The sequence below is a fragment of the Cotesia typhae genome, unplaced genomic scaffold, assembly GCF_013202065.1.
Source record: "Cotesia typhae breed Kobodo isofemale line unplaced genomic scaffold, CoteBio_Ctyphae contig_4, whole genome shotgun sequence".
Taxonomy (NCBI): Eukaryota; Metazoa; Arthropoda; class Insecta; order Hymenoptera; family Braconidae; genus Cotesia; species Cotesia typhae.
The window spans coordinates 11,260,907-11,287,655 of NW_027423748.1; the positions used below are offsets into that span (position 1 = coordinate 11,260,907).

General features: G+C 30.8%; 3 protein-coding genes and 1 long non-coding RNA gene across 9 annotated transcripts; 2 read left to right on the top strand and 2 right to left on the bottom strand.

Moving 5' to 3' along the window:
• The first annotated feature begins 219 nt into the window (after window positions 1-219).
• On the top strand, window positions 220-13,534 carry Crmp (Collapsin Response Mediator Protein). Of its 2 annotated transcripts, none has more exons than XM_074242484.1 (11): window positions 220-534; window positions 4,623-4,717; window positions 4,792-5,104; window positions 6,700-6,879; window positions 6,984-7,097; window positions 8,663-8,892; window positions 9,818-10,154; window positions 10,221-10,376; window positions 10,438-10,723; window positions 10,801-10,876; window positions 13,233-13,534. In XM_074242484.1, the coding sequence occupies exons 1-11, from the start codon at window positions 496-498 to the stop codon at window positions 13,255-13,257; spliced, it is 1,851 nt and encodes a 616-aa protein (XP_074098585.1). In that variant the 5' UTR covers window positions 220-495; the 3' UTR covers window positions 13,258-13,534. The 2 variants fall into 2 exon arrangements, with proteins under 2 accessions (XP_074098585.1, XP_074098584.1); XM_074242483.1 differs by lacking the exon at window positions 8,663-8,892 and adding an exon at window positions 7,622-7,854 and having other exon boundaries at window positions 224-534.
• On the bottom strand, window positions 11,517-24,836 carry LOC141527156 (epidermal growth factor receptor kinase substrate 8). Of its 5 annotated transcripts, none has more exons than XM_074242476.1 (12): window positions 24,695-24,836; window positions 17,344-17,399; window positions 16,990-17,222; window positions 16,574-16,910; window positions 15,276-16,483; window positions 14,976-15,093; window positions 13,922-13,966; window positions 13,678-13,824; window positions 13,447-13,612; window positions 13,252-13,387; window positions 13,046-13,169; window positions 11,517-12,986 (listed from the first exon to the last, which is right to left on the bottom strand). In XM_074242476.1, exons 2-11 carry the CDS (start codon window positions 17,387-17,389, stop codon window positions 13,086-13,088), a joined length of 2,520 nt encoding a protein of 839 aa, XP_074098577.1. In that variant the 5' UTR covers window positions 17,390-17,399; window positions 24,695-24,836; the 3' UTR covers window positions 11,517-12,986; window positions 13,046-13,085. The 5 variants fall into 5 exon arrangements, with proteins under 5 accessions (XP_074098577.1, XP_074098576.1, XP_074098578.1 ...); XM_074242475.1 differs by having other exon boundaries at window positions 11,517-12,989; XM_074242477.1 differs by having other exon boundaries at window positions 11,517-13,169; window positions 13,252-13,378.
• Window positions 24,837-24,895: 59 nt separating this feature from the next.
• LOC141527161 (uncharacterized) lies at window positions 24,896-25,569 on the top strand. The gene is made up of 2 exons (XR_012479154.1): window positions 24,896-24,964; window positions 25,093-25,569. It is a non-coding gene; the product is annotated as an uncharacterized LOC141527161 (long non-coding RNA).
• Uqcr-q (Ubiquinol-cytochrome c reductase ubiquinone-binding protein) lies at window positions 25,387-26,709 on the bottom strand. The gene is made up of 4 exons (XM_074242485.1): window positions 26,691-26,709; window positions 26,093-26,197; window positions 25,727-25,895; window positions 25,387-25,659 (listed from the first exon to the last, which is right to left on the bottom strand). Exons 2-4 carry the CDS (start codon window positions 26,099-26,101, stop codon window positions 25,565-25,567), a joined length of 273 nt encoding a protein of 90 aa, XP_074098586.1. The 5' UTR covers window positions 26,102-26,197; window positions 26,691-26,709; the 3' UTR covers window positions 25,387-25,564.
• Window positions 26,710-26,749: the final 40 nt, after the last annotated feature.

The following is a 26,749-nucleotide window of genomic DNA, read 5'->3' on the forward strand; positions in this document are numbered from 1 at the left end:
CGAATTGGTGAAGTAAAAAGGGAAAAGATGAAAAAAAACCCCGGCTTGTCATCTTCTAAAACATAAAAAATAGTCAACTCTCATATCTTCTCTTGTCTGCTCTGTGATACTTATACAAGATACAAGCAATATTGTAACTAGTGGGCGTCGAAGTGGGGACCCACAGCCCCTTCTACGAACCACGAGTCTTACACACCGTACATCGCGCAGTGCATTTACGACACCAGTCGATCGCTGGCTCTTTAAACGCGAAGCGCAAGCTCGAGCTTACTCTCTTCAGCTCCTCTTTCATCTTTTCCTTGATCCTGCGTACTCTGCTGACTCGAGTTTTATCTCCATTGGCCACATTTTTTACTCAATTATTACATACTCTGGACTTGATAATTCTCTGGAACAATAAATCCAAGTAAAATCGATAAGACTATAGGACTGTGCGTTTTTATTTCAGTCTCAGTGCCAGTGGTTTTATTTAAAAAATTTTTCCAGTGATTAAAAATGAGTACGCCGGTGAAAAAGGTCCCGATTCATCTTCAGGTCAGTTTTTTCTTTTATTTATATTTATAAAACATTTTAATTTAATTAAGTAATTTTTCAATTTAATTACTTTGAAGATTTTTTTTTAAGCTCTATAATTGATACGCCCTTTTAATTGCAGTAGTAATTTTTAATTTGCCGGCTTACTCGGTGATTATTGATGAGCCCGAGAGTACAATAGCCACTCAATGTTAAAATAGTATCAGTAATATAGTAATTGTCGATTTTATTTATATACATGATCGCTCGGTTGCGTAACTGTTGATGCACTTGAACAGAGAAATACGAATATAATTATTGACAGGTTCGGATCCCATAACAGGCAATCGTTAGTTAATAATAATAACAACAATAACTAATGCATTCGAATTAAAAAACAAATCTCAATACGCGTAAGTTAAATTGCTCGTAAAATTATAAATTTGAATAATTTATCCACGGAAGTATGCTTTGCAATTTATAAATAATAATATTATTTTTATTTTCATTTATATTCTATTTAAAATAAAATGAAATAAAATCTCAGTAGGTGTTTCGCGATTTTTGAGCACTCGAACGTTTTTGATATTACCGAGAGATAAAGTAATGAAATGAATTAAAATGAATTAAAAATAAAAGGAGTGATTGATAGGACTTAAACTCAACTCAAGTAGCTTGTAAATCTTTCACCGCTCTTAGGCCTCTCAGTCCTTTCATCTCTGATCTCCGATCTCAGATATATCTCGGAGGGTTTTTTTTTTTTTTTTTTTTTTTTTTTTTTTTTTTTTTTTTTCCATCCAACTACATGTATTATGTATCGGTTAATGCCACTAAAAACTCCCTAGGAGTAAATCGGTAATGCCAGAACTCATTAACTCGGTAATATTATTCAGTTACGGTCGTTGGCTCCGTCATCTCGGCACGTGGTGTCAATATTATCTTGCCTTGCTTATTATCTCTTTAAAAACTGAATTTATACGTTTTTATTAAATAAACTAAGCTTCGGAGTTTATCATTAGCTGTAAATAAAAATTTTATTATTACAGCTAAGCAGAGGAATGAATTATATTTAGTAATTTATGTATCAAGGGTGAAGAAAATAATGCGTAGGTAACCATGTGGGTATGACCAAACTAAGAAAAATAAAAGGGAAATTTATTTTTAATCATATCTCCACAATCACTCACTACTCTCCACTAAAGGGATCGCCGAGAAATTATTGATCCGGCTTTTTTAGTCCCTGGTATTTCGAACAAATATTTTCTGTAATATATATATAATAATCAGGTATTTTATCTATCGGCTGATAGATAAATTTGTTATCGTACCGTTAAAACGAGCAATTAATTTAATTTATCAAATTAGAGCTCTGAAAAATAAAGTTGCTCGATTCTGCTGGTATCTTTTAATGCTCATTAAATGTTGTTATTTTTAAAATAATTGTTTGCCGAGCAGTTAAATTTAAAGGAGAACTTTGATGAGCTAAAAGTACTGAGACAGAGTAAGTGAGCTCTGTAACTGACAACCGGAACAATCGGTTGTCCCGTTAGAATTTACGGTTGTAGTTGGTCGAACTAAACAGCGAATTTGTTTCATGATAATGGTAATGAAACCTGGAATTACTTAAGCAAATTTTCTTGGCTTTGAATATTATTGAGGTGAAGATATAATAAATGAATTGTAAACCCGCAACTTCTTTGTTTTCACTTCAGAAGTTTGCGATTTTAAGAATCAATCTTACGTGAGAGTTTATTAACGTATATGCATGCAATACGGAAGAAATGTCTGTGTCTTGGTAATGTACATGCTAAATTGCGGAGTTTTATGTACTCGAGCCTTTCGAGGCACTGCGATATAGAGGATGATATAGACTTGGAATGGAACGACCCGACATAAATCGATAGTTCGTCGACACTATGTCGCGCTACGGATAGAACATTAATGTGAGAATTTTTAACGTCACACTCCCAACTTATATAATTATTTTAACCATCGTGTCATTTAGTTTATCTATAAATAGCCTTTTGCTTATGACTCTTATTTATTTGTTTATCATTTTTTTTTTTTTTTTTTTTTTTTTTTTTTTTATTCGAGCAAAAAACATTTATCAATATAACAAAGTATCAACTTTGTTTATTAATTAAATTTTATTAAATAACTTAAAAACTTTTGTATTAATAGCAGAGTAATTTTTATTTTTTTGCAGCGTCTGATATATCTATATTTATCCAGATGATGCTCGCGATCTACTTGTGTCTTTGCATTCAGCTAGTGTCTTCAATACATAAAGTACCGTCCTAGGGGCTATTATACGCTCAGAAATATTGAACTTGAGCCAGAATAAGCGGGCATTTGGGTCGAAGTACTCGCTTCTCAAAATAATTAATTTCCCAGCCTAGTTTTAAACTTATTTCCACGAAGATCGACATGGGAATGCTTTCAATTTGGACTACGCCCATGTAAATATTTTTCACCCTTTCATCAAAACATTCATTTATTATTTATAAATATCAGAATACGGGACAGGTGTCACTTTATCTATCATTTCCGGGGGTTTTCGCACCAGCCCGATGTTTTTTGTTATTATTACTTTCTATCTTCCCTCACCTGAAACATAAACAAAAATCATTTGTCAGTCAAATATAAAAATAAAAATAAAACTTAAAAAAAAATGAGTTGGACTAGACCTTTACGACGTTTTTTAATGACCTTTCACTGTGTTTACCGACCCTGACATGGATGAATATTAAAAAAGTGTAGGCTGGGGCTCTGTGATAGTCAGGAAGAGTGAAAGTGTCCGATACTATCTAAATTACAGGAAGTATATTTTGGAATAGTTTTAATCCGGTTTATTTGGTTTTACTGAGGTCTGTAATATTTGAATATCAGAAAGAAAATACAGCAAGTTTATTTATAAAAGGCGTGAGCGGTAGATGACTTGTAATGGTTCAGGAGGTCAGCGATTTGCGAGCGCATAAATAATACGCTCAATGTTTACGCTCCGTAACAGCGCCGGGAGATTAGGATCCGTTTCACGAATATGAACGTCCACTGGCTGGTATTGCGATACTATACGCCGTGTATGCTACACAGGGGCCAGTCAAGGGTAGCCGTCAACTCTTCAATGTTAAACACTAGAAAATCTATACCTTACTGCACTCTACAAACTACGCTGAGGTCATAGATGTAAATAATCACGGGGTAACAACCCTCACCACAATACCACTCTACTACTACCTTACTTGGGGTTGCTTGTTACTTTCTGTACAACTCCTCTGCGTGGAAAAAATTTATTCGCCCTCCGCTTTCTCCCTTTTAGAAATATATATTATTCCTTCAGACTTCAGACTTTTTTTTTTTTTTTTTTTTTTTTTCTTTTTATTCTTCTTTTTGATCAATACGAGGATTTCTAAAACAGTAGACCAAGATTTAGATTCCGATTTGAATTTATAATTTAAATAAACACCAGATGTTCTCAGTTTGCCTCGGGTCTAGTCTAGAAAAGTAAACAGTCGAGTTAATTTACAATTTTTTTAAAACCTTTCACTATCTTAAAATCAGTAAATTTAATAAATTTAATCATATTGTGTAATAATTATATATTCTATGTCTTCTTTATGTAAATTCATTAAAATAAATTCGATTTTAAATTACATTTTGTAGAAAAAAAAATCAAAATTTGTCAATACACTGATTTAAAATAATTTTAAATCGATTAAAAAATTTTTTTTTACTGAATTAAGCTGATTGTTTATCAGTGTTTTAATAAATGATACCTCTTTGAAAGATAAAAAATAAAACTACGACATATTTAACATATTAAAGGTAAAATTACATTGCAGTGGCTCGTGCCGTATAATAACAATCGACGAAATTACATAGAATTATATGAGTACGGTTGGATAGGCAACTAAGCTGTAAGACGTCAGCTTAATGACGTACTGACACACTTTATCATACAACATACAATGAAAATGATAATGATGTGCTTTACTTGCCAACGAATCTATGACATCGATAATAAATCCTGTCAATCGTGATTCGATCATCAATTTAATAAAAATATCCATTTTTTTTTTTTTTTTTTTTTTTTTTTTTTTTTTTTATAGAGTGCTGCAAATCGACTGCTGATTAAGAATGGAAAAGTTGTCAACGAGGACGGGATTGTTGACAGCGATGTTTACATCGAAGACGGAATCATTAAGTAAATTTAATTTTTTTTTTTAAAGTTAATTAATAAATCGATAAACTTTGATTGACCTTTTACAATTTAAACAGGCAATTGGGACGAAACTTGATAATCCCCGGGGGGACCAGGACAATAGATGCACGTGGTAGATATGTCATGCCAGGAGGTATTGATCCTCACACTCACTTCGAGCTGGAGCTGATGGGCGCGACTTCGGTGGACGACTTCTATCAGGGGACCAAAGCCGCTGTAGCTGGTGGGACCACCATGATAATGGACTTTGTCATCCCCCAGAAAGACGAGAGTCTTCTGGAGGCTTACGAGAGGTATCGGGCCACTGCTGATGAAAAAGTTTGCTGCGACTACGGGCTCCACGTCGCGATCACCAGCTGGAATGCCAGAGTAATGTCGATCATAAATATATATATTATATTATATAACAGATTTTATTTAGTATCAGTTGAAACAAGTAGAGTAAAATTATAATGATAATAATGGATAAGTGGAAATGAGCGTAAGGTCGTTGCGCTGTATGTGCTCTATGACTTTCGCACGCTTCTACATGTCCTACCGATTACTCTACCGTGAGTCATAATTCACGGGTCTTAATTTTAAAAAGTTACTTATGTAATTTATATTTATCTAATCGCTAAAGTCTACTCAGCCATTTTTTTTTTTTTTTTTATCTATTTTAGATTTCAGGAATTTTATTATTGTTTGTAAAAATTTTTCTATTTACTTTAAATTATTTAAAAAAAGCTTTTAAAATTTTATTAATTTTTAGAAACAAAAAAAAATTAACTTGCATTTTGGCTCCCAAATGATCTTCTTTAAATTGTTAGGGATAATAAGCGTTATTTATTAGTTTCTCGGTACCTCTATGCCCTAAAAATAACCCATATAATTACGAAAATAATAGCTTATCACTCAGACCTGTTTGCAAACTCCCACGCTATTTAAAACTAAAATACCCCGCAGTAATTTAACACAAATCATCTAAATGTTTAGCAATTAAATTTTAACTAAAAAAATATATCACGTGATTTTGAATTTAATTTCCTGTTTATATGTAACCAGGAAGTTTGCATAAATGAATCAGGTTAATAGAACATACCTATTTTTTGTCTACACTACAAAGACTGTATGTGTTAATTGTACCTTAATTATAATTATAAAGGTATTGTTGTGAATGTGTCGTGTAATTTTTTTTAATAATTACTTTACCGCGTGACCGTGAGAAGAAATTTTTTTTTTTACAATCTTTTATTTAATAAAACAACTAATTATTGGTATTAGTTTGATATAATTAATTAACGCTTCGGCTTACTTGCCAAAGTTTTTATCGACAACAGATGAACGTGTTAAAGTTTTTACCGCCAATTAGTTGAATCTAATGCGATAGTCGCAGATACAGATTGATAATTATTAATTATTTTTGATGTCAAAGCAGGACTAAGAAAGTGTTGCGGGATAAAAAAGGGCAACAAAACTCGTTGGCAGCTTTCTACTTTTTTTATCGTTTAATCCAAATGGAAACACCGGCAAGTACAAGTACCAGCGATTTACCCATACTTTTAAGTAATGTGTTACTTATTCTATCTTTATGTTAGTTTTGCTGGTACTTTTCGAGCGTAATAAATAATCAGCCTACTTATTTTTTGCCTTCAACGCTGAAGCGTGACGAGTTAAACAAGCTTTGATCAGATGGAAACAAAACAAATCTTATTTAAATAGTAATTGCCCTATAAGTAAATTAGAAAAAACTGATTTTATTTTTTAATTAAATTTTTTTGTTATTAGTGATTGATTTTTTTTTTTCCAAGTCATTGAGAAAGTAGTTGCGTGCATTTGCATCGTATAAAACCTTTGACCCAGTTTTCCACCCAGAGAATGATGAGAACCAAGATTATATCGTTGTTATCGTCTTAAAGTTTCAATCAACTATTTTTATAATCAATAATTTTTTTCTTATTTAAATTATTTTATTTATTTTTTAGACAAAAGAAGAAATGTCAATTCTGGCCCGAGAACACGGAGTAAATAGTTTCAAAATGTTTATGGCGTATAAAGATTTATTCATGCTTCGTGATCCGGAATTAATAGAAGCATTTGCCGCCTGCAAAGAATTGGGAGCCGTAGCGATGGTCCATGCAGAAAACGGTGATATTATTGCCGCTGTAAGTGTCATAAATCATAAGTCACAAAACAAAATAATTGCCAATACGCGGTACTTGGTATTTTTCATTCGGGTTTTCATGATCAAGTGATTCGTTTATTGCAGAACACAAAGAAGCTATTGAATGCCGGAGTGACAGGACCGGAAGGTCACGAAATGTCTCGTCCGGAAGAAGTTGAAGCCGAGGCAACACACAGAGCTTGCGTTATTGCCAGTCAGGTATTTTTAATCGATCTTTATACGATAAAGTTTCACTTCAAGTGCAATATTTTTCTGCTTGAAAAATTATTTTAGTATCTAGTCGCTTGTTATTTATTATTTATTGTTATTGCTGTTGTTGGTGTAAATTCAATTGTCAATGCCACGAATTTGCGGGCAGGCACTTATGTTTTATTCCCTCGTAAGTTTATAGCATAAATAAGGAGCTAAGAATTTTAAAAACTTCTATAGCATGGAATCTCACTTTGTTTTTTACACTTAGCTAGCGTACTGACAAAAGTAACATTGACATAAATGTGCCGACACTCGAGAGTTACGACCGGATGTCACGACTCGTTTATAGTCTCTACTAGCAAACTATCGCCATATTTTATTTTTTTTTTTTAAAAAATATTCTTCTCTGGTGAATTATTAATAATTATCTGAAAAATTTCATCAGAAGAATTGACAATTGAATTTAGCGATATTATTTATTGTTATGACTTATTATTGCATGTTAAATATTACGGCACAAATACAATTAGGTTGGCTGTCCATTGTACGTAGTGCATGTGATGAGTCGTAGCGCAGCGGAAGCTATTGAAGAAGCCCGGAAACGAGGGGTTTGTGTTTGGGGCGAGACCTTAGCCGCAGCTCTTGGTACCGACGGTACCAATTATCATCACAAATGCTGGCGACATGCTGCTGGACATGTTCTCAGTCCACCGCTTAGACCTAACGAAGATACTCCTAAAGATCTTATGATCAAATTGGCTTTGTAAGTTTTCTTCTCGCTGACTGTAAATTAAATTGTCCAGCATTTAATAACATTTTATTCATTGGTCATAAAACTTTTATACAAAAAAAAGAAGTAAACATTTAAAATTTTATGTAATCTATAGTTATTCATGATTGTAATTGAGGGCATCAATTATTTACACTGTGTTGAAAAAATTTGGAATTCAATGAGCCTGATAAAGCAGAATACAAATAAACAGTCAACAAAAGGTTTAACACCTGTGATATTGCCCGATAAATGAACTGTTATTAATTTTTTTTAAGGACTATAAAAATAAAGACTAACATTAAATATAAGAGCTGACAATTTACCTGACGACTTTTTACACCGGCCGTAAAGAATTTTTTCCAGAGAAAAGACGCGCTGCAGTTATTTTTATCTCGTTACCTTTCATACTTTTATATTTAATGTATAAAGAGCAAGTAAAGACGATAAATAATACCCGAGGTGACAGATATTCTCACTATTTATTTGTCTCAGTTAGTCATACATTGAAACTATATAATTGTCGATTGTTAAATGTTTGCTGACTCCATTTATAAGAATAAGGTTCGAAGTTAGTATAGTGTACTCGTTTAATTGTCATTTATATTTTTATTTGCTCTGCACTTGATATTTTTTAGCATGACATCAGTTTTCCTTGGCTCATTGTCTGTATTATTTAGCACGAATTTAATGTAATCCGTACAAATTTAATTAAATTAGCTATTTTTGCACTGAAAAATAATTTTAACTTGGAATGCGTGTCAATATATAGTGGCCTATATATTTTTATAAATATATATAGGTGAATTGTCCATTGTACGTATCGGCGGTGATGAGTAAATCATCGGCGGACGTAATCGCCTCGAAGCGGGAGAATTTTGTGGTATTTGGAGAAGCCACGGCAGCTGGTGTAGGCGTCGATGGGAGCGAGCAGTACGGAAAAAACATGGAGAAGGGACGTTGTTTTGTTACTAACCCTCCTCTTAGACCCGACCCCACGACGCCGGCCTATTTAATTGAAAAGCTTGCCGAGTAAGTATTGTGATGAGTCCCGATCAATGAACACACTCCAATGTTGTCACCACTCTCATTATTATCAAATAAAAATAAATATTGAATTTATTTTTTTGAATAAAATATGGATAAATATCCGGTATTTCAACTTGATACGCTATTCGAAAGTTTTAACTACGAGTTTAAATTATTTAAAACTCAAAACTTTTATAGAAACTTCTGATAAATAAACTACATATATATATATATATATATATATATATATATATATATATATATATATATATATATGTATGAATAAAATCGATTACGAGTAAACTCTCGAATTTACCTTTTTAAGGAGTTTCGATGAAAGTTTTGTTTTAAATGGTGAATTTACTTTTGAAAGTTTACTATTTTCTATTTATTATTTTGCCCTTTTATACTTTTTCAATATTTTTAATTAATTACTTATTCATAAATAATTAATAATTATTTTTTAAGCCTTAAAAAAATTTGTTAAAAATTTTCTTACAAATCAATTAAAGTTTTATGAGAATTTTTATTGAAGAAACATTAGAAATTTATTACAAAATTAAATAAAATAAATTATGATGTAATGTATTTAAAGAGTCTGTAAGTTTGATTTAAAGGAATTGAGCATAATTTATATATAGTGTTACTGAAACAGGAAGTACGTAATAAGTAATAATCTAGACAATTTTGCCTATTTTGTCACTTTATATAATATAAATTATATATTTATTTATCATCAACGACTCTCATAGCATAAATATTTATAAACTATTATCACTCTTTATTTATTACAACAAGAGCTGAGGAAAACTGAATTATCAAGTCAATATAATTATAATATATCTCTCTGCATTTAATTAATTAAGATAATGTATTTTTTTAATTTATACAAATTTAATTGAATGAAAAACTGATAATTTTAATTTAGGGATGGATTGCAATGTACGGGAAGTGACAACTGTACTTTCAATGCTGACCAAAAGGCCTTAGGCAAAGATGACTTCACCAAAATACCCAACGGCGTCAATGGAGTCGAGGATAGGATGTCTGTTGTTTGGGAAAAGGGTGTTCATGCTGGAATTATGGATCCCACGAGATTCGTCGCTGTTACAAGTACAAATGCTGCTAAAATATTTAATTTATATCCGCGAAAGGGAATTATTGCTGTAGGGTCGGATGCTGACATTGTTATCTGGGACCCGAGCCGTAAGCGAGTTATCTCTGCGGATACTCATGTTCAAGCTGTTGATTTTAATATTTTTGAGGTATTTTTTATTTATTTTCAACAAAAGATTTTTTATTTAAAAATACATTCAATTAATTTTTTCTAGGGAATGGAAGTTACTGGAGTTCCAGAGTATGTTATTGTTAGTGGAAGAGTTTGTGTTGATGAAACTGACTTGAAAGCGGTTCATGGATACGGAAGATTCGTCGAAACACCTCTCAATCCTCCGTACGTTTATGAAATGGTTGAAGAACGTGAAAAGGTAAAGAAGAAATAAATAAATTGATTTATAATTAAGTCTAATTAAATTCTTTCAATGACAGATACCACGAGGAGTAGCAAGAAGTGCAGCAGAATCTAAAAAACACGCCGATGAAGACCTGGCGCGTGCAAAAGCTCGCGAATCTGCTAAAGTTGCAGCTGCTGCGCGAATGCAACCGAATAATAATCACACCAACGGCAACCACGAGGTCATGCGGAATAAACCAAAATTACGTGAAATTTCTTGCACTCCAACATTACCAGAATCCGCAGTTGTCACTCCTTCAGCTCGAGGACCGCGTCTAGAAGGTCAAAGAAATCTTCAAGACTCAACATTCTCTATAAGCGGTAATTTATTTTTCATTAAATTATTGTTAGTATTTAATTGTTAATTATTTATTAATAAAATTATTTGAAACTTGCAGAAGATACTGACGAAGCCCGACGTGCCTGTATCCGGGTAAATAACCCGCCGGGGGGTCGTAGCGCCGGAGGATTCTGGTAAATTAAAAAATAAACAGCTAAAGGGTATGCTTATGCGCGGGTAATATTTATTTTGACCCCAACTATCGGATAAAAAGTTTTAAATCGACGCAGGATAATTAAAATCCTCAAGGGGCTTTTTATTTTTCGCTACTCACCAAATACTAATTGTTAAGTTGTCTATCCTCTGTCGTTCTCAATCTTGGTCACCATTCAACTCATATTTATCATCAAAATATATCCATGATAATTAATAATAATAATAATAATAATAATAATAATAATAATAATAATAAATAAATAATCAGGCTTAACCAATTATGTTTAAGTACAACCAAACATTTTAAACTCATATTTATACACAAGGTGTATTTTGAAATATTCTACGAACATGTGTAGGGAAGAAATAAATTCATTGAAATACACCCGTAATATCACTCATTCTTCATTATTTATCAATAGAATTTTAATTCCGACGAATTACTATTTAATTTTATTTATTAACTCCAGTAATGATTTTTAATATGCCAATTTAAAATAAAAAAAATTACCCAAGAGTCTAATAAGTAATAATTATTAATTACTAACGTAGTAGTATAAATCAATAAATTCATTTTATGTTAAAATAAATATTATAATTTGTGTAAAGATTGGTCGATTGATATATAATTAATTTTATTGATTGATTAACAGGTTGAGTATGTTTATAAATAAAAATATATATAATATACATATATGAGTGAGTTTTGAATGTTATATGTGTATGTCGATTTACCATGCACTGCGTTTCGAAGCTTATCCACGTGAAAATAAATATTAAAGTTTTAAAAAAATATTAATTTAAGCTTTGTTTCGCGTTCATTAAATATGAAACGAACGCACAATTAAATCAAATTTATTTGTTTATTTTATTATTATAAAAGTATATTATATATTTAAATTGATCTCTACAATAATAAAAATAATTGTTGTGCTCGTTGCAATTGAATTTTTTTTTCTTTGATGTTTTTAAAAATTTATTGAATAGTTTATTTATTTTATTTGTTGTTGGTATTTATCGTGATTAAATACGCGAAAGTATAAATGATTCAACTTGCGAAATAATAAATTAAAATATTATAACTGAATATTTAGTTATAAATAAAATATTAAAGGATATAATCAAAGATATTTAATAAATTTTTACATATGTTAATACGTCATACGGATGTAAAATAAGTAGATTACACTGCATACATTTTTACTGTCATTAAATTTCAAAAGCAATTTTATAATAAAAAATAAATTAAATAAATAAATATTTAAAAAAAAAAAAAAACAGCCAAGAATTTTTACCATCGACATATCGGTGTTTTAATACTTAAAAAAAAAAAAAAAAAAAAATGATTAATAATTATTAATTAATTGTAAATGTTGTGCAGTGTAAATCTACTTTATTATTTATATTTTTTCTGCAAGTCAGATTATCGAATTCGACTGCAGTCACTGTGGGTATTTTACTCCAAATATATATCACTCGAACCTTGAATGTATTAAACCAAAACAATAATAAATAAAATAATAATAATTATAATAACAATAAAAATAGTAACAATAACAATAAGAAGGCAACTAAAAGTAGTTTAGAGGAACTTTTCTATCGATTCGCGATCGCATTTTAAATTTATTTATACTTGAAAAAAAAATATTTTGTATTAATTATTTAGAAAATAAACTCGCGTAAGAATTGACGGTGCCTGATTAATGTTTCATTTGCGTTTGAGCAATTTATTGTACTTTTAAATAAATTACAAGGTCTACGCATACCAATAAAGGATATAAGAATGCAAATGGTGAGAATTTCTTCTTTGAAGGTAGCTTGCGCTGAGTTCACATCTGTTTACAAATTAATATTTAATATTAACAATTATAAATTATTATTAATTATTAATTATTAATAAATATATTTATATTAACAGTTGAGTCCATATACTTAACGATACAACTTTAGAGTACATTTATTTATATCTGTTATAAATATGTATGTGATTGCTTTTAATAAATATATTAACATACAATAATAATTATCAATAACTACCGCATGAGTTTATTTATTTTATACTATAATTATAATTACAACTAATCAAAAAAAAAAAAATATATATATATATATATATATATTTTTTTTTTTTTTTTGACACATGTCTTAAAAAAATATAATCTTGTAAAAATATTTATTTAGAGGATCCTAGTCTTCAATGCTAGTTTCTTCAACTTTCTTCCTTGCTTTCTCGAGTATTTGTTTCAATTCATGAGTTCTTGCTGTGTGATACTAAAATATTAAATTTCGACTATAAATAATACTAAAATTCAATTTTTTTTTTTTTTTTTACAGGAATTCCGGAGATACTTACGCCTGAAGCATTTCGCGAAAGCGTTAACTGCCCATCTAATCTTCTTCCTTCAACTAGACCGCAGTACTGTTCCAATTGTTTTTTCGTTAAACTGAATAACTCTGAGCCAGTCATGTCTTTTAACTGCCTACATATCCTATTAAAATATATGCCAATCACTGCCGATAATTAATTAACAAAAAAAAAACTACTTACTTATCAGAGAAACCTTTAGCAGAAAGCCAGTTCTGAACTTCGCTGGGCGTTGATTCTTGGTCAATAAAAATTTCAGGTGTCTTTACAACGTCGAGATGTTTCTTCTTGTCCCGGAACAGTGTTAACACATACTTCAACTCTTTGTGCATTTGATCTTTACCATTTTCTTTAAAAATATTTATCATAAATTTTTTTACCAATCAAAATAAAGTTATAGAATAATAATTATACCTTCAGTGTAAGAAGAATTGCTTTTTAAAGTACCACTTTTGCTGGAATTGATGGAACTTACTTCTGGCGCTGAAGGAGAAGGTAATGGTGGAGGGGGAGGAACTGTTCCATGATTTTTTTGTTTCTTCTTTTCTTCTTTAGGCTCTTCTAAAAATCAAAAATATAAATAATTAAAAAAAAAAAAAAAAAAAAAAAAAAGCCATTAATTAATAATTACCCAGAATAGTAATTATTTTATGCGTACCTCTGATGACGATAGCTTTTAGACAAGAACAGGAAGCGAAAAAAGCTGTAAAGCTTAAAAAATAAATAGAGGGTAATATGGACACATTTAAACAACAAGCTACGGACTCCCCAATTAAAAGCTCACAAAACAAAGACAAAGCAGACAACTTATGTTTATATGTTGGAATACATTTATTGATATTAATTAAAAAATATATGATTTACATAAATTACAATAGAAATACTGGACGGATTTAATATCCCTGTCCTGGAGACAAAGTCGCTTGTATTTATATTATTTAAATTATCCGAAATAATTAATTTTTTTTTTTTTTTTTTTTTTTTCAATTTTTCAATCACCCAGGACGCTGTGAAACCGACTTTCAACTGTATCTTTATTATTTAAGTCTTTGTAACAATGATTTCACAATTATAAATTCATTAAACCAGTCCCACGGTGACAATATATTTTTTTACCCACTGGAAGACACAATTTTTCAATTTTTCGTAATAATTATACATAGATCAATTTGATTTAAAGTACAAGTACAAATACAAAGCACATTAATTTGTTGCAAACAAATACATCCCAGACAATACAGAGACAAGACATACTTATAAAATTATTTTATTTATATTATTATAATTAATAGTAAATGCTGAAAAAATATTTCAATAATTCGCAGTTAATTTACGATATTATCAAAATATTTTTAAACAAATTTACTGGTTGTTAATTATTTAAAAATAATTATGTAAGTTTTAAAGTAGTTTTATCGACTAAATTTGGTTAGTTAATTGATAAATACTACTTACAAAATTATAATTAATATTTTAATAATAAACACTGATTAAAAAACACTTAATTTATAAAATATATATATATATATATATATATATATATATATATATATATATATATATATATATATATATATATATATATATATATATATATATATATGTAATAAAATATATTCCATTTTTAATAATTTTCTAATCTTAAATTAAGCTGTAGTAATTTAAAAATAAAATTTGTTCATTAAAAGGGACTTAAAAATATCGAAATTCACCTTTTTTACCCAGACGTTCTTTTCGCACCCAGTCGGCAGGTGCAGGTGGTGGAATAGTGTGAGGTCTGTGAGTCGCTTCCGGTCCAGGACTAGTACTAGTTCCTTCTATCTCTGAATCCTGCAACATAAATCATAAATTAAATTATTAACACTAATTAATCTTGAGTTATTATCTTTCACAAATTAAACCATTCAAATGCCAAGTAAATGTCAAGCAAAACAATGATCTTTGACATTCTATTCATAATAACAAAACTGCTAATATAACAGTTTAAAATTATTCAAATCTTAGAGACTGACCTCATAATTATAACCGTGTCCTTGTCTCTGGTATCTCGAGGTGTAGAGCGGGTTGTTGAAAACATCATTATCACCAGCGTGAACTTGATTATGTGGAGCGACAATAGTGTGAGGAACATGAGCGACCTGTCCCCTGGAATTCCTGGCCTTCCACCAATTTCTGGTGTCATCCAGGACCTCCAGATATTCTCCCCTGACCACAGTCAGCTCTTTGTCATTATTTGCCGTACGCGGGTAAGTGACCTGGACGATTTTCGCCCCCTTGGCCAGCAAGTCATCGAGCCAAGCCTCTTGAGCGCGATCAGTCGCAGGAGTTCCGCGGGGTCCGCGTTCAATCGAGTCAACAGAAATGTCGCTGTGAGCTCGCGTCTGATCAACTCTTTCCCGGTCTTCTCTGCTGTACAGCTCCGACCCAGGGCCGTAATTTCTATCGAAGTAATCGTTACCACGCTCTTCGCGGCTCTCGTACTCCAAGTAGTCGCTGCTGTAGTGAGACTCTTCGACATCGCGATGGTTGTAATAATTATCCGTCTGTTGCTCGGGAATTTCATCGCGCTTCTGCTTGTCTGCATTGAGCAGCGAGGCCAGATGATCGTGGTCGCGGTCTTCTGGAATAGGATACTCCGGGGACCAGCCGTCCATGAAGATCGGGTGGTACGGCGGGACGTGGCCTTTCCACTGATCACGAGGGACCAACCAAGTGTCACCCAGCGAGTGCCATAGCTCCGTTTCCTTGCTGGTGACACAGTTTATTAGCAAATTGACCGCCTCGCGGGTCAGCAATGGCGACACCACTTTGCTGGGTAGATTCGTGTCGTAGTTTGTATCGTGAGAAGCATCGACGATCAACGCCAGAGGTGTAAAAAGAAAATGTACGAGCTCTGGAGCGTTTGGATCGTGGATATGAGCTTTTAACTTAGCCAATAAGTTGAATGACAGCTTGAATTTTTGAAAAATGTCAATGAACTCTATTTCTGGAGGTGGCTTTGCTCGCATGGTCAACATTCCGTCACCCAAATTCCGCTTCTTGCTCTTGCGGTTGCGACGTCTTCTTTCCAGTTCGCGAGAGGCTGCTGCTGCGTGTTGTAGTCGCGCAATGAATTTTTCTATATCGTCGAAACAGTGGTTGAGAATCGTCACATCGCGCTCATACTTTTCAGACGATGTCGATGATACTTCATCATTGTTTTCTTCGCGATCATTTGAACCTTAAAAAAATTTTTTTTAAATTAATATTTCAAGTAATTGATAAATTTTTTTATTTAAAAAAAAAAAAAAAAAAAAAAAAAAAAAAATACCATTGGCATTAAATGCTGAGACCTGCTCACGAACATTGACACCATTGAGAGGTGGTTCTGGAGGTGGTAGAGCCGGTGGAGGAGGTATCTGTCCTCTGGGACCACGTGGTGAATCTCCAGGAACCAATTTTCCCATTTGTAGCATCTTTAAATCCTCGACCAAGTCCTGAGCGGATATACTTTGGCACTGGAAGATATGCATCTCTGCGCGCTGCCCAGAACCACTGTCATCTCCCACGGTGAACACCAGAATGTTGTTGTACATCTCCATCGGGTCTCGTGACGTAAAGGCCGTTGGTTCTTGGATCAAGGCTGCTGGAAATCGTTCCATTACCGCCTGAAAGAAATTAATTATCTTATGTAGTGTAATTGTCCATAAAGATAATGATAATTATAATTATGGTTTTAATAAATACCCCGGTTTCATTGTCCATTATTAAAACCCAATTACGCTCGAGACGTAGCTGCATTTTTTGGCTCCAGATACCATTACTCTTCTCCAACTGAAGAAGACGACGCATGCCGTCAGCCGGGTAGACTATTCCGGTGTCTTTAGTGACTGTGAAAGTGGCCAAGTGTTCCATCATGTAGGTCGGCTCCGTTCCGCCACTACGACTTCCAGATGAATTCGATGCTCCACTCGGCACATCTTTGTAAATAAATTATAATTTATTGTAATTTATTGTTAGCCAATTATCCGCGATTTTATTAAATGAGAGAAAATATTATGGTAATTTTTTTTTTTTTTTAATAAAACAAATATTAATTACCTTTGGAATAGGGTGAGGAATTGTGGCCACTGTTGTAGTACGGCATCTTTGTTTATCTTGTTAATTGCAAAATAAAGTTGTTTAAATAATTAATACGTACTTGAAATTAAATTAAAAAGAATAATGAAGTATTTTTTTTTTTTTTAAAAACAAAGTTAGTCTGGACAAACAAAGTTGGTAGCTTGAGCGGTAGTAAGTAATATAATGTCCGGCTGTTCTTGCTCATCGCGACATGTCGCATCCGGCAAATGTAACCAAGACCATCAATACAACAAAACCCAACCCGAGAGCTCCGTACTTGGTGACAGGAAAGCTAAACTACTTTATGTTGAAATGAAATTCCAATCGGCCTAATTTGCCCCATGTATTTTAAAATCCTCTTTAATGTCATATATTAATTCCATTTGTAGAAATGTTTTATTATTTTTATTATCGTAACAAGTTTTTTTTTTTTTTTTTTTTTTTCCCTCAACTGGCAATGTCTTCCGTGATAGTATTTTCCCAATGACTTTATTTAAAAGATGAATGAAATTTATTTAAAAATAATATTATTTATTGTCAACATTAGTCGATCACGTTCAACTTTCTCATCGTAGAATCACGGGGCACTCAAGTCGAGTCAATTGATCATCCACCAGTCAAGTGAAACTTTATATCTCCGTGGAGATTTTTTTTTTTTTTCTGGTGTACAACATACATTTATTATTATATTTTATATATTATGCAGGCATATAGTTATGAGACAGATTCTGCAGAATGGACTCTCAGCAAGAGCTTTTGGAAGATATACTTTATCTCGATACTCGGATCACAATATATGCGTGTAATAAGAATAAAAATAAAAGTAAGATGAATATAAGTCGCATGAGAAGTTCATGAGACGGGCAACGAACTGCAGGATAACGGCATTTGCTCATCTGATGGAATTTTATTCGATTTAACAAATAAAATATCTCATTTAATTTAATTTACTATTTTTTTATAGTTAATAATTCAACTGGGAAGATTTACACAGCAATTATTTAATATAAAAATAGCAAGTGCATTCAAGGACTTGGAAATGTCTACTTGACTCTTAAATGTCACTGAAATATGTCTGAGATCCATCTAGGGAAGTTTCACTAACTCGCTTCTTTCATAAAGATTCAAATCCTTGTATATACTTATCATTATACACACATACTCAATGAAAGTACTTAACTTTATATATATATATATATATATATATATATATATATATATATATATATATATATATATATATTATTGCTGAAACAAATTGAGCAACAAAACTTAAAATAGACAATTAAAATTTATAAAAAATATTTATATGTGTATATATGCATATTGTGAAACAATTACCGGATTTTTCTATCGACATTTAAATTAACTTGAGCTGAGCTAATAGTCATCTTACGTGTTTTTAATATTAGAAAGTTTTTATTGAAAAACAAATACCGTTTTCCATCATTACACGCAATAAAATATTTAAATTGCTATTGTGCATTTTTTAAAGCGAAAACTTATTTCATTTATAACAATAATAAACAAGTGGTTAATAAAAAATGATAAATTAAACACTTGATTACAGGATCATTATACGCCACGACATGTAACGAATTATTTTTTATTTAAAATGTAAATGTTGATGATGTACGATGAATCATGTAAGATGTTTTCGTATAAGGTATGATGATTTAACGTCAAGAGTTCATCAACTATTGAAACAAGTATTGTACTTGCGTGGTGTAGGATGTTCATTACACAAAACAATTTTTTTTTTTTTTTTACTCCTTCAAATGAGAATAAAAGTGAAAATATAAATACCATTATTTTAACACGTAAACTTTGATCATTAAAGCATAACAGAGAAGACTAAGAAGAATAAGAGTAACAACCAAACGTGAGTAAGCTAAACCACAAATTGGTTACTCCACCGAGTACGGTGATTCATTTTCACATGGGTATTATTGTACACTTTTTTGTAAATTTTGTTTGGAAGAAAAAGTGATGAATCGCTTGATACTGCTGTTGAACTCTTCTGTTCGTACATGAGCCATAAAATACACGCTGATAAACGTCAGCGTGTCATTTGAGCCTACGCTGGTAGCATTTTAAATGAAAGGTCGTCGCAATATAATATATATATATATTTAACATTAAACATTTATGTATTGCAGTTGCCAGTCAGGAGTGAAATATCAATGTATGCCAGCCATTGATCAACTATCGATAAATATTTTCACTTAAGAGATTAATAACTATTAGTAAATAGCTAATTAAATAAAAATTGGGTATCGGCATCGACTGTCACCGGAAGTTAAGAGAAAGTGAGTGATGAAATTATTGGACGGTAACATCGGATCCAATTGTCGTGACAATTATATAACATTTAAAGACAATATAATAGACTAACTGTGTCATTTTTAAAGTTAACTTGTCTTCCTGAGTTGCAAATAGACGGGGAAAACAATTAGGCTATTAAAATAATTAACATGTCTTCAGCTAGCAGTCTAATTATATTTTACGTCGCATTTTTTATTTTAATTATTATTTTATTATTGGAGAATTCTGTAACAGATAAACCGAGTTAGAATATTCTCAACATTCTTCAATTTACGTATGGACTTAAAAGGGAAAAAATGATCGGGGATACCGATCGCTGACCCATAAAAGTATGTAACACACCTACTATTATACTTGAGAAGTAAACGGAAAACATTTAAACGAGAATATATCTGAATATCATGTACAACAACACCACGGTGGAATATGTATTTATTGACATATAACTATAGTTGTATGCAGTGAGCCCAAGGCAGTTTTAATTCATTTTAGATTAGACGTAAGTAAACGCTAAAAGCTTTAACGATTAGATCGTTCTGCGATGATAAGTGATATTTAAGTTACAGCTGATAATAATAATAATAATAATAATAATAATAATGATAATTAAATAATGTTTGAGGAGTTTATCGAAAGTAAACATTTGTTTATTGCTAGCTTAGCATTTCTTTCTTGGTATATTTTATTTCTTCCTTGAGTAATCGTCGTCACTCGGTAGTATTATATTATAATACGTGTGTCTTTTTTCCAGATAAGGGATGTGCTTTTGATTGGCAGTAACCTTGAGGTCTTCAAGGCTAGTAAGTCGTCAGTTGCAGTTAAAGAAAGATCTTCCGGATATAAAAGAAAGTTGGACATGGACTTGGATGGTTATTGTTATTATGCACGCTGCATTAATTATACTGTATGGGTCGTTGCAAGCAATGTGTACTACTCTATGCATTATAGGTAGATATAAATACATAGATATGTAGATGTAGAGTGAGGACTTGGGAACCCCATAACTATAATTAGAGAAGAGTTACCACACTCGCAGTTCATTGACCGTTACGCCTATCCGTGCGCGCCATTTCGCATTCGATGCATCCAAGGATTTCGTTTCGAGCCTTCATATGTATTAATAAATTTATATAAACATATATTAACCATCCACGCGATACGTCAACCCGTATTTGCATTCATTTCCTTAGCTATTCTTCGCTGATTGTTGTGATACACCTTGAGCAATTGTTACAAGTCATAAGTTATAAGTTATAAAAAGTAACTTGTTAAATATTGAGCAATTTTTTTTTTAAAGATATATATATATATATATATATATATATATATATATATATATATATATATATATATATATATATAATTCGGAAATTGTAATTATAATTTAGAAAGTATAATTTATTTAATAAATTTAATTTAATGAAAGTATTTTAAAGATATTAAGAATAGTTGTCATATTTATGAGCTTTTATGTCTTTAAGATGCTTAAAGAGGACTTTGCGGCTTGTAAACTTAATGTAAGAGTATATATATAGATGTATGAATATATGATATTAAAAGTTGAATATGGTATAGTACCTTTAGTTGTGTAAGAAGAGTGAAGAGAACCGCGTGAAATTACTTATGAATGCGCGACTCGACACGCCCAAGTTGAGCAAAAAAAAATATTAAATTACGGAATGTGTCGTGTAATACCGTCTTGTTTGTTACGTCCTTGAATGTACTCGTACCCTCAGTGAGCTAAAGAATTTAGGACACCATTATGTATTTTTTATAACTAAATTTATTTTCGTTAAGTAAATATTGCCTCGAATCTCAATAGATCCGCGAAAGAAGAAATTTCATAAACCTTTAACTTATTATTTTGAATTATATCACATCAAGAATCCTTGACATGATTTTATATTATCTACCACTCCTTGATCAGAAGTGATGAATAAATATTTATATGTTATTATTATTATTATTTTTATTTTTATCATTTAATTTGTTGTTGATATAATAGCAATGAAATATGCCAAGAATTTATTTATTTCTTTAGTGAATGAACTTTTAATCAAAGACTTGGACTGTTATAATAAAAAATTCTCTCGATGCAGCTTAATATGTTTAATATGAGGAAAAGAGAAAAGAAGTTATCGAGAAAATGAGAACAAGAGATGAGAGGAGAGAGCACGACCTCTTCTTAGGAATGCCACTCGAGAGATTCTCATCTCAACTTCAATTTTATTATTTATTACTTTTCATTTTATTTATTCCACTCTCATGATTAAACAATTTATTTATTCATTCATTCAAACAACTGTATCCATCAATAAAATAATAAAGGGGTGAATAAAATCAACTCCCACGAAAAGGTACACAATAATAATAATAATATTACTATCAGAGCAATGTAATTATTAAAACCAATTGAACAGAGTGTATACAATTAAACCGGATATGAATGGTGAATTTAAAATAAAAAAATAAAGCATAAAAAATCTACCGGAACGTCAGTACAAAGAGTTAAGTAGTAATAAGGGAAAAAGGGGGCCGGGTAAGGAAAAAATTCCGGTATTTTGCTCTGAACTAACCGTATTATACTACATTCAAGTTACGGTACATTAAAAGGTACATGATAAGGTTTGTGCGGGTAGAGTAAAAAAAAAAATGAACAGTCTATGATGTGATGTGATGTAGAAATGGAAATCACGTGACACCAATATTTTCCTTTTATATTATGCAGGTTTTAACAGTAAAAAGGGGTTTTAATTTATCGAACGCTTATCAATTATCATAGAAAACGCGATGGGTAACGTTTGAATCAAACCAGTCGAGATGCCCGCGGTAAATTGTTATTAATGACACGGAAACTGACCATATATATCGCACCTGATTACCTCTGTATCTTTATATACTTTTAACATGATACATTTATTACAAACTCTATTCATTCATAATTTTTATTTATCATACGTACGCTGAACTTGGTTATTATTCTTATTACTTTTTAATAACTACCTACGCTGTCCAGTCAGTGCCCGTGAAAAAGAAAACAAATTCATTTTAATAAATTATATCAACAGTTTGCATTATTTAATTATAAAAAAGTATCTTCAATTACGCTGTAGATTGATAAAGACGGTCGCGGGTCAATCAAAGTCTTCAATAAAAAATTTAAGTGATTTTTAGAATAAAATTTATTACATCAATTAATTTAATATCGATCAATTTAAAAGCTTTTATTTTATTTTATTTTATTTTATTTTTTTTTTTTTTTCATCAAGCTAATAGATACTAAATATAAAAATTACTTAGAACAATTGAAATCGATAAAGTAAGAATTTTTTTTTTTTCTTATTTTTAATGATTCAGGTAAAATAATATCTTATCGCTATTCCACGAAGGTTTTTTATTTTTTTTTAATTTTTTTATTCAATGATAAAAATGTTAAAAGAAAAGTGTATGTAAGTAATAAAAAAATATTTTCATTATAAAATGACGATTGTATTGAAATAAGAGTCATGATTAGAATAAATAATTCTATATAGTTGTTGAACGTGACGTTAAAAATTGATTGAAAGAAGATATACCCAGGTGCGTTTGCAAGGTAATATTGTTACATGAAGAGGAAATATATCGATAAAATGAATGTATATTTATCTTGATACAATGACTACCGATCAAGATATATTTTTATGATTTAGTTATAGGCATAAAGTGTATTATATGGTATCAAGTGTTTGCGAGAATCTGACACAGTCTGTCAACTAATAATATAAGTAAACACGCGATCTCATGACAATTCAGTTAATACGTGTTACTGTTAAGATAATAACAATGACAGAAAAATATTATTTAAGTGTAATTATTTTTAGAGTAGCCACACGTGGAGTTTTATTTGAATAAAAATACTCGAAGCTTGAAGTTTTTTGCAGGAAAAGTATTCATATGGTATGCAACCTCAAGTATATGTTAAAGATACCGTTAATTCGAATGGAACGTGGCAATTATGAATTCTTACCGTCACTTAATAACGTTTGATATTTCAGCGCTATCACATGTCATCAAATAAATCTTAGCTGAGAATTTAAATGAATAATATCCTCTAGTCTGTTGATTTAAAATATTAATTTAAAGCAATAACAATTATTTAGATGGAATATCGGCAAGCAACACCTCTGCCTATCCGAATAAAACAATAAAACGATAAATTTAAATAGTGAAATAGACAAGACAGCAGATATATATATATATATATCTAATGCATTGAATACTATCTCTTGTAATACAAACGCGGTATTAAATTAATATTTAGTAGTTGTAAAGTTTTAACATGTAACACGTAAAACCACACAAGAAACATCTGCTGGCTTTATTGGTATCTTTTTTTATCGAGCGTAATAATCCCATGCCCATGGTCCCATGAACAAGGACACAACACCAAGTATTTAATGGTGCTGGTATGCTCAGAGAAAATAATCGGGAGTTCACTGTATTAACATAAATTCCAACACTTTACGTCAAGAAAGTAACCGTTTGAATGATTATTCGAATTCTCGAGTCAAGTCAACTACACCTTCCTACCGATTCTTAATAAATAGGCTAGTAAATAATAAATAAATGCAAAAAAGTGCATGCTGGAATATCATCAAGTATGGAGAACGCCACATCAACTAAAAATCCACACATCCTGGCTTCTATTAAACCAGACTTCCGTTTCAAATCAATTGTATGTACGTCATTAGCGAGAGAGTTGCTTCATATTTAATAAAACAAACTAAGCAATTTGCTAATTGCGTATCCACCTCATAAATACCTTGATAAGTGTCTAAAGATAACTCTTATTTACTTAAAAACTAATTTACTTTACTTATTTTTTTAATTTTAAATATTTTCAAATCAAGTTTCGACTCTAAATCACTCAAATTTTATTATTATTATTATTTCCCGGCACTTGCACAGTATTTTAATTATCTATAATACTTAGTTTAGGACACACACTTAATTGTTTATTACTTACCTATATGTATATATTTACAAGACTCGCATACTTGTACGCACACAAGTGTTTTTTTTAATTTTTATTATATTATATTATTATACTTTGAATAGAACTTGTGCTCAAGTCGCACTCATCCTCGACTGGAAATACCTGAGCTACTACCCGAGGTCATCTCTTCTACCTTTCAGACGCTGACTTTCTATTACAGCGACCGCGATTGGTAGGATTTCACTCCCACTTACGAGGCATTAAATCGGATCCGAGGCTCCGAATCGGTCACTTATTCAGGTGCGTATGGATTAAAACTATTTTATTTTTTTTATCGTGTACCTGGTTTTTTTTTTTTTTTTTTTTTTTTTTCCCCAGCCCAATCTATTTCTCACATTTTTTCAACCCTGAACTTTTATTTTTTCAAGTTTTCACCAGTCGCCGCAGCATTCTATTACTATTTTTTATCTTAACAAGTTAATTAAACTTTGACAAATATTACCTAAGCGTTGATTAAGACATTTAATTATTAAAAAAAATATTTTACATTGATGAAAAGTTGAGGCGTAGATTAAAAATAAATAATGAAGACGTCGTGATCGTCGAGCGTGAAGAATTTTAGCAGAAAGAAATATCTATAAATAAAATCAAAGCTGACACAAAAATTTAACGCAAAAAATTTGATTGCTTATGAAATAACCGTGCTAGTGAATGCTGAGGAATTAAAGTAATTTAAAATTATATATTTATTGGAGCATTGAGCTCTTTTTACATGTTTATTTTTGGACTATTTATTAAAGAAATAAAATAAATGTGTATCTTATTTTAACCAAGTTAATTATTTAATTGTAAATGTGAATTTTAATTAACTAGCATTTTTAAATTATAATATTTATATATTTATACATCATCAGCAAAGTCACCAGGCTTCTTTCTGACAACACGCTCGTGTTCTTGAAGAGCCCATGAGTAAATCAAGTAGTAGATAGCAATTGCTGTAACAAAAATTAATATTGTTACATAATTTCATTGGAAAAATTATTTTGTCATAAAAATACATACGCGGAGAAACACGAAGTACATTCTCACGGAATCTACGAAGCATGTTGGGAACTCCATGGCTGATTGCACCAGCAAAGGCCTTTTGCTCAAAAGGACTGAGTCTGAAGTATACGATACCTCGGATTTTGGCCAAAGTGCCAAATCCGTGTTCAGAACGCAGAATTTGAGTCTAAAAAAATTATTTATACATTATTATCAAATATCTCAATGAGTAAATCAATAAATATGACAGATTTGCGCAATCATTAAAAAAATTCCTTTCATCATCAATGACATATTAAAAGTTAATTTTTTTTTTTGACAGAATAATCCATAATTGTTATTTAAAAATATTTTTTTATTAATAATTATGTAATAAATACTTACAAGGCGCATTTTTACTCCAGACGTGAACTAAAACCACACAAAAGTGAAGTGAGTTTAATTCTCAGCAATGTGACCAAAATATTCTCTAGATCTAGTGTTTTGGAACTGCCAACAAAAGAAATAAAAAAATACTTAGTGGTTTTTTAAATTTTCTCATTGGTCAACTGTGTCGCCATCTTAATTTTCCCCGACCAATCGCAAGTCTCTGTAAATCTCCGGAAGTCGAACATTTCCGAATCCAACTGTCAGCAGCGCCACTTTAATCGATTATAAATTCGACAATGTGTTTGTTAATAAATTATTAATTAATAATTAAAAATTTACATGAATTACTGTATTGATATGAATTACCAGAGTTTTGCGCAATGTTATCATAATTTTTAATCAATGATATTTAAAGTGACAACTTAAAAAAATTTACAAACACATGAGTAAAAAAAAAAAATTATTTTTTTAAATAAATAAAATATTTTTTTCAATAAGAATCAAATGATTTTGCAATTTTAGAATTAATAAAATGTAGAAAGAGTAATAAATAGTAATGACAATTTATAATAATGGGTGAAATAAATTTTGAATATATTAATTCCATATTTACCCGTACGGCGGCGGCATATCGAACGTTTTTCACATAAAATTAAAGGGAATATCTGTAAA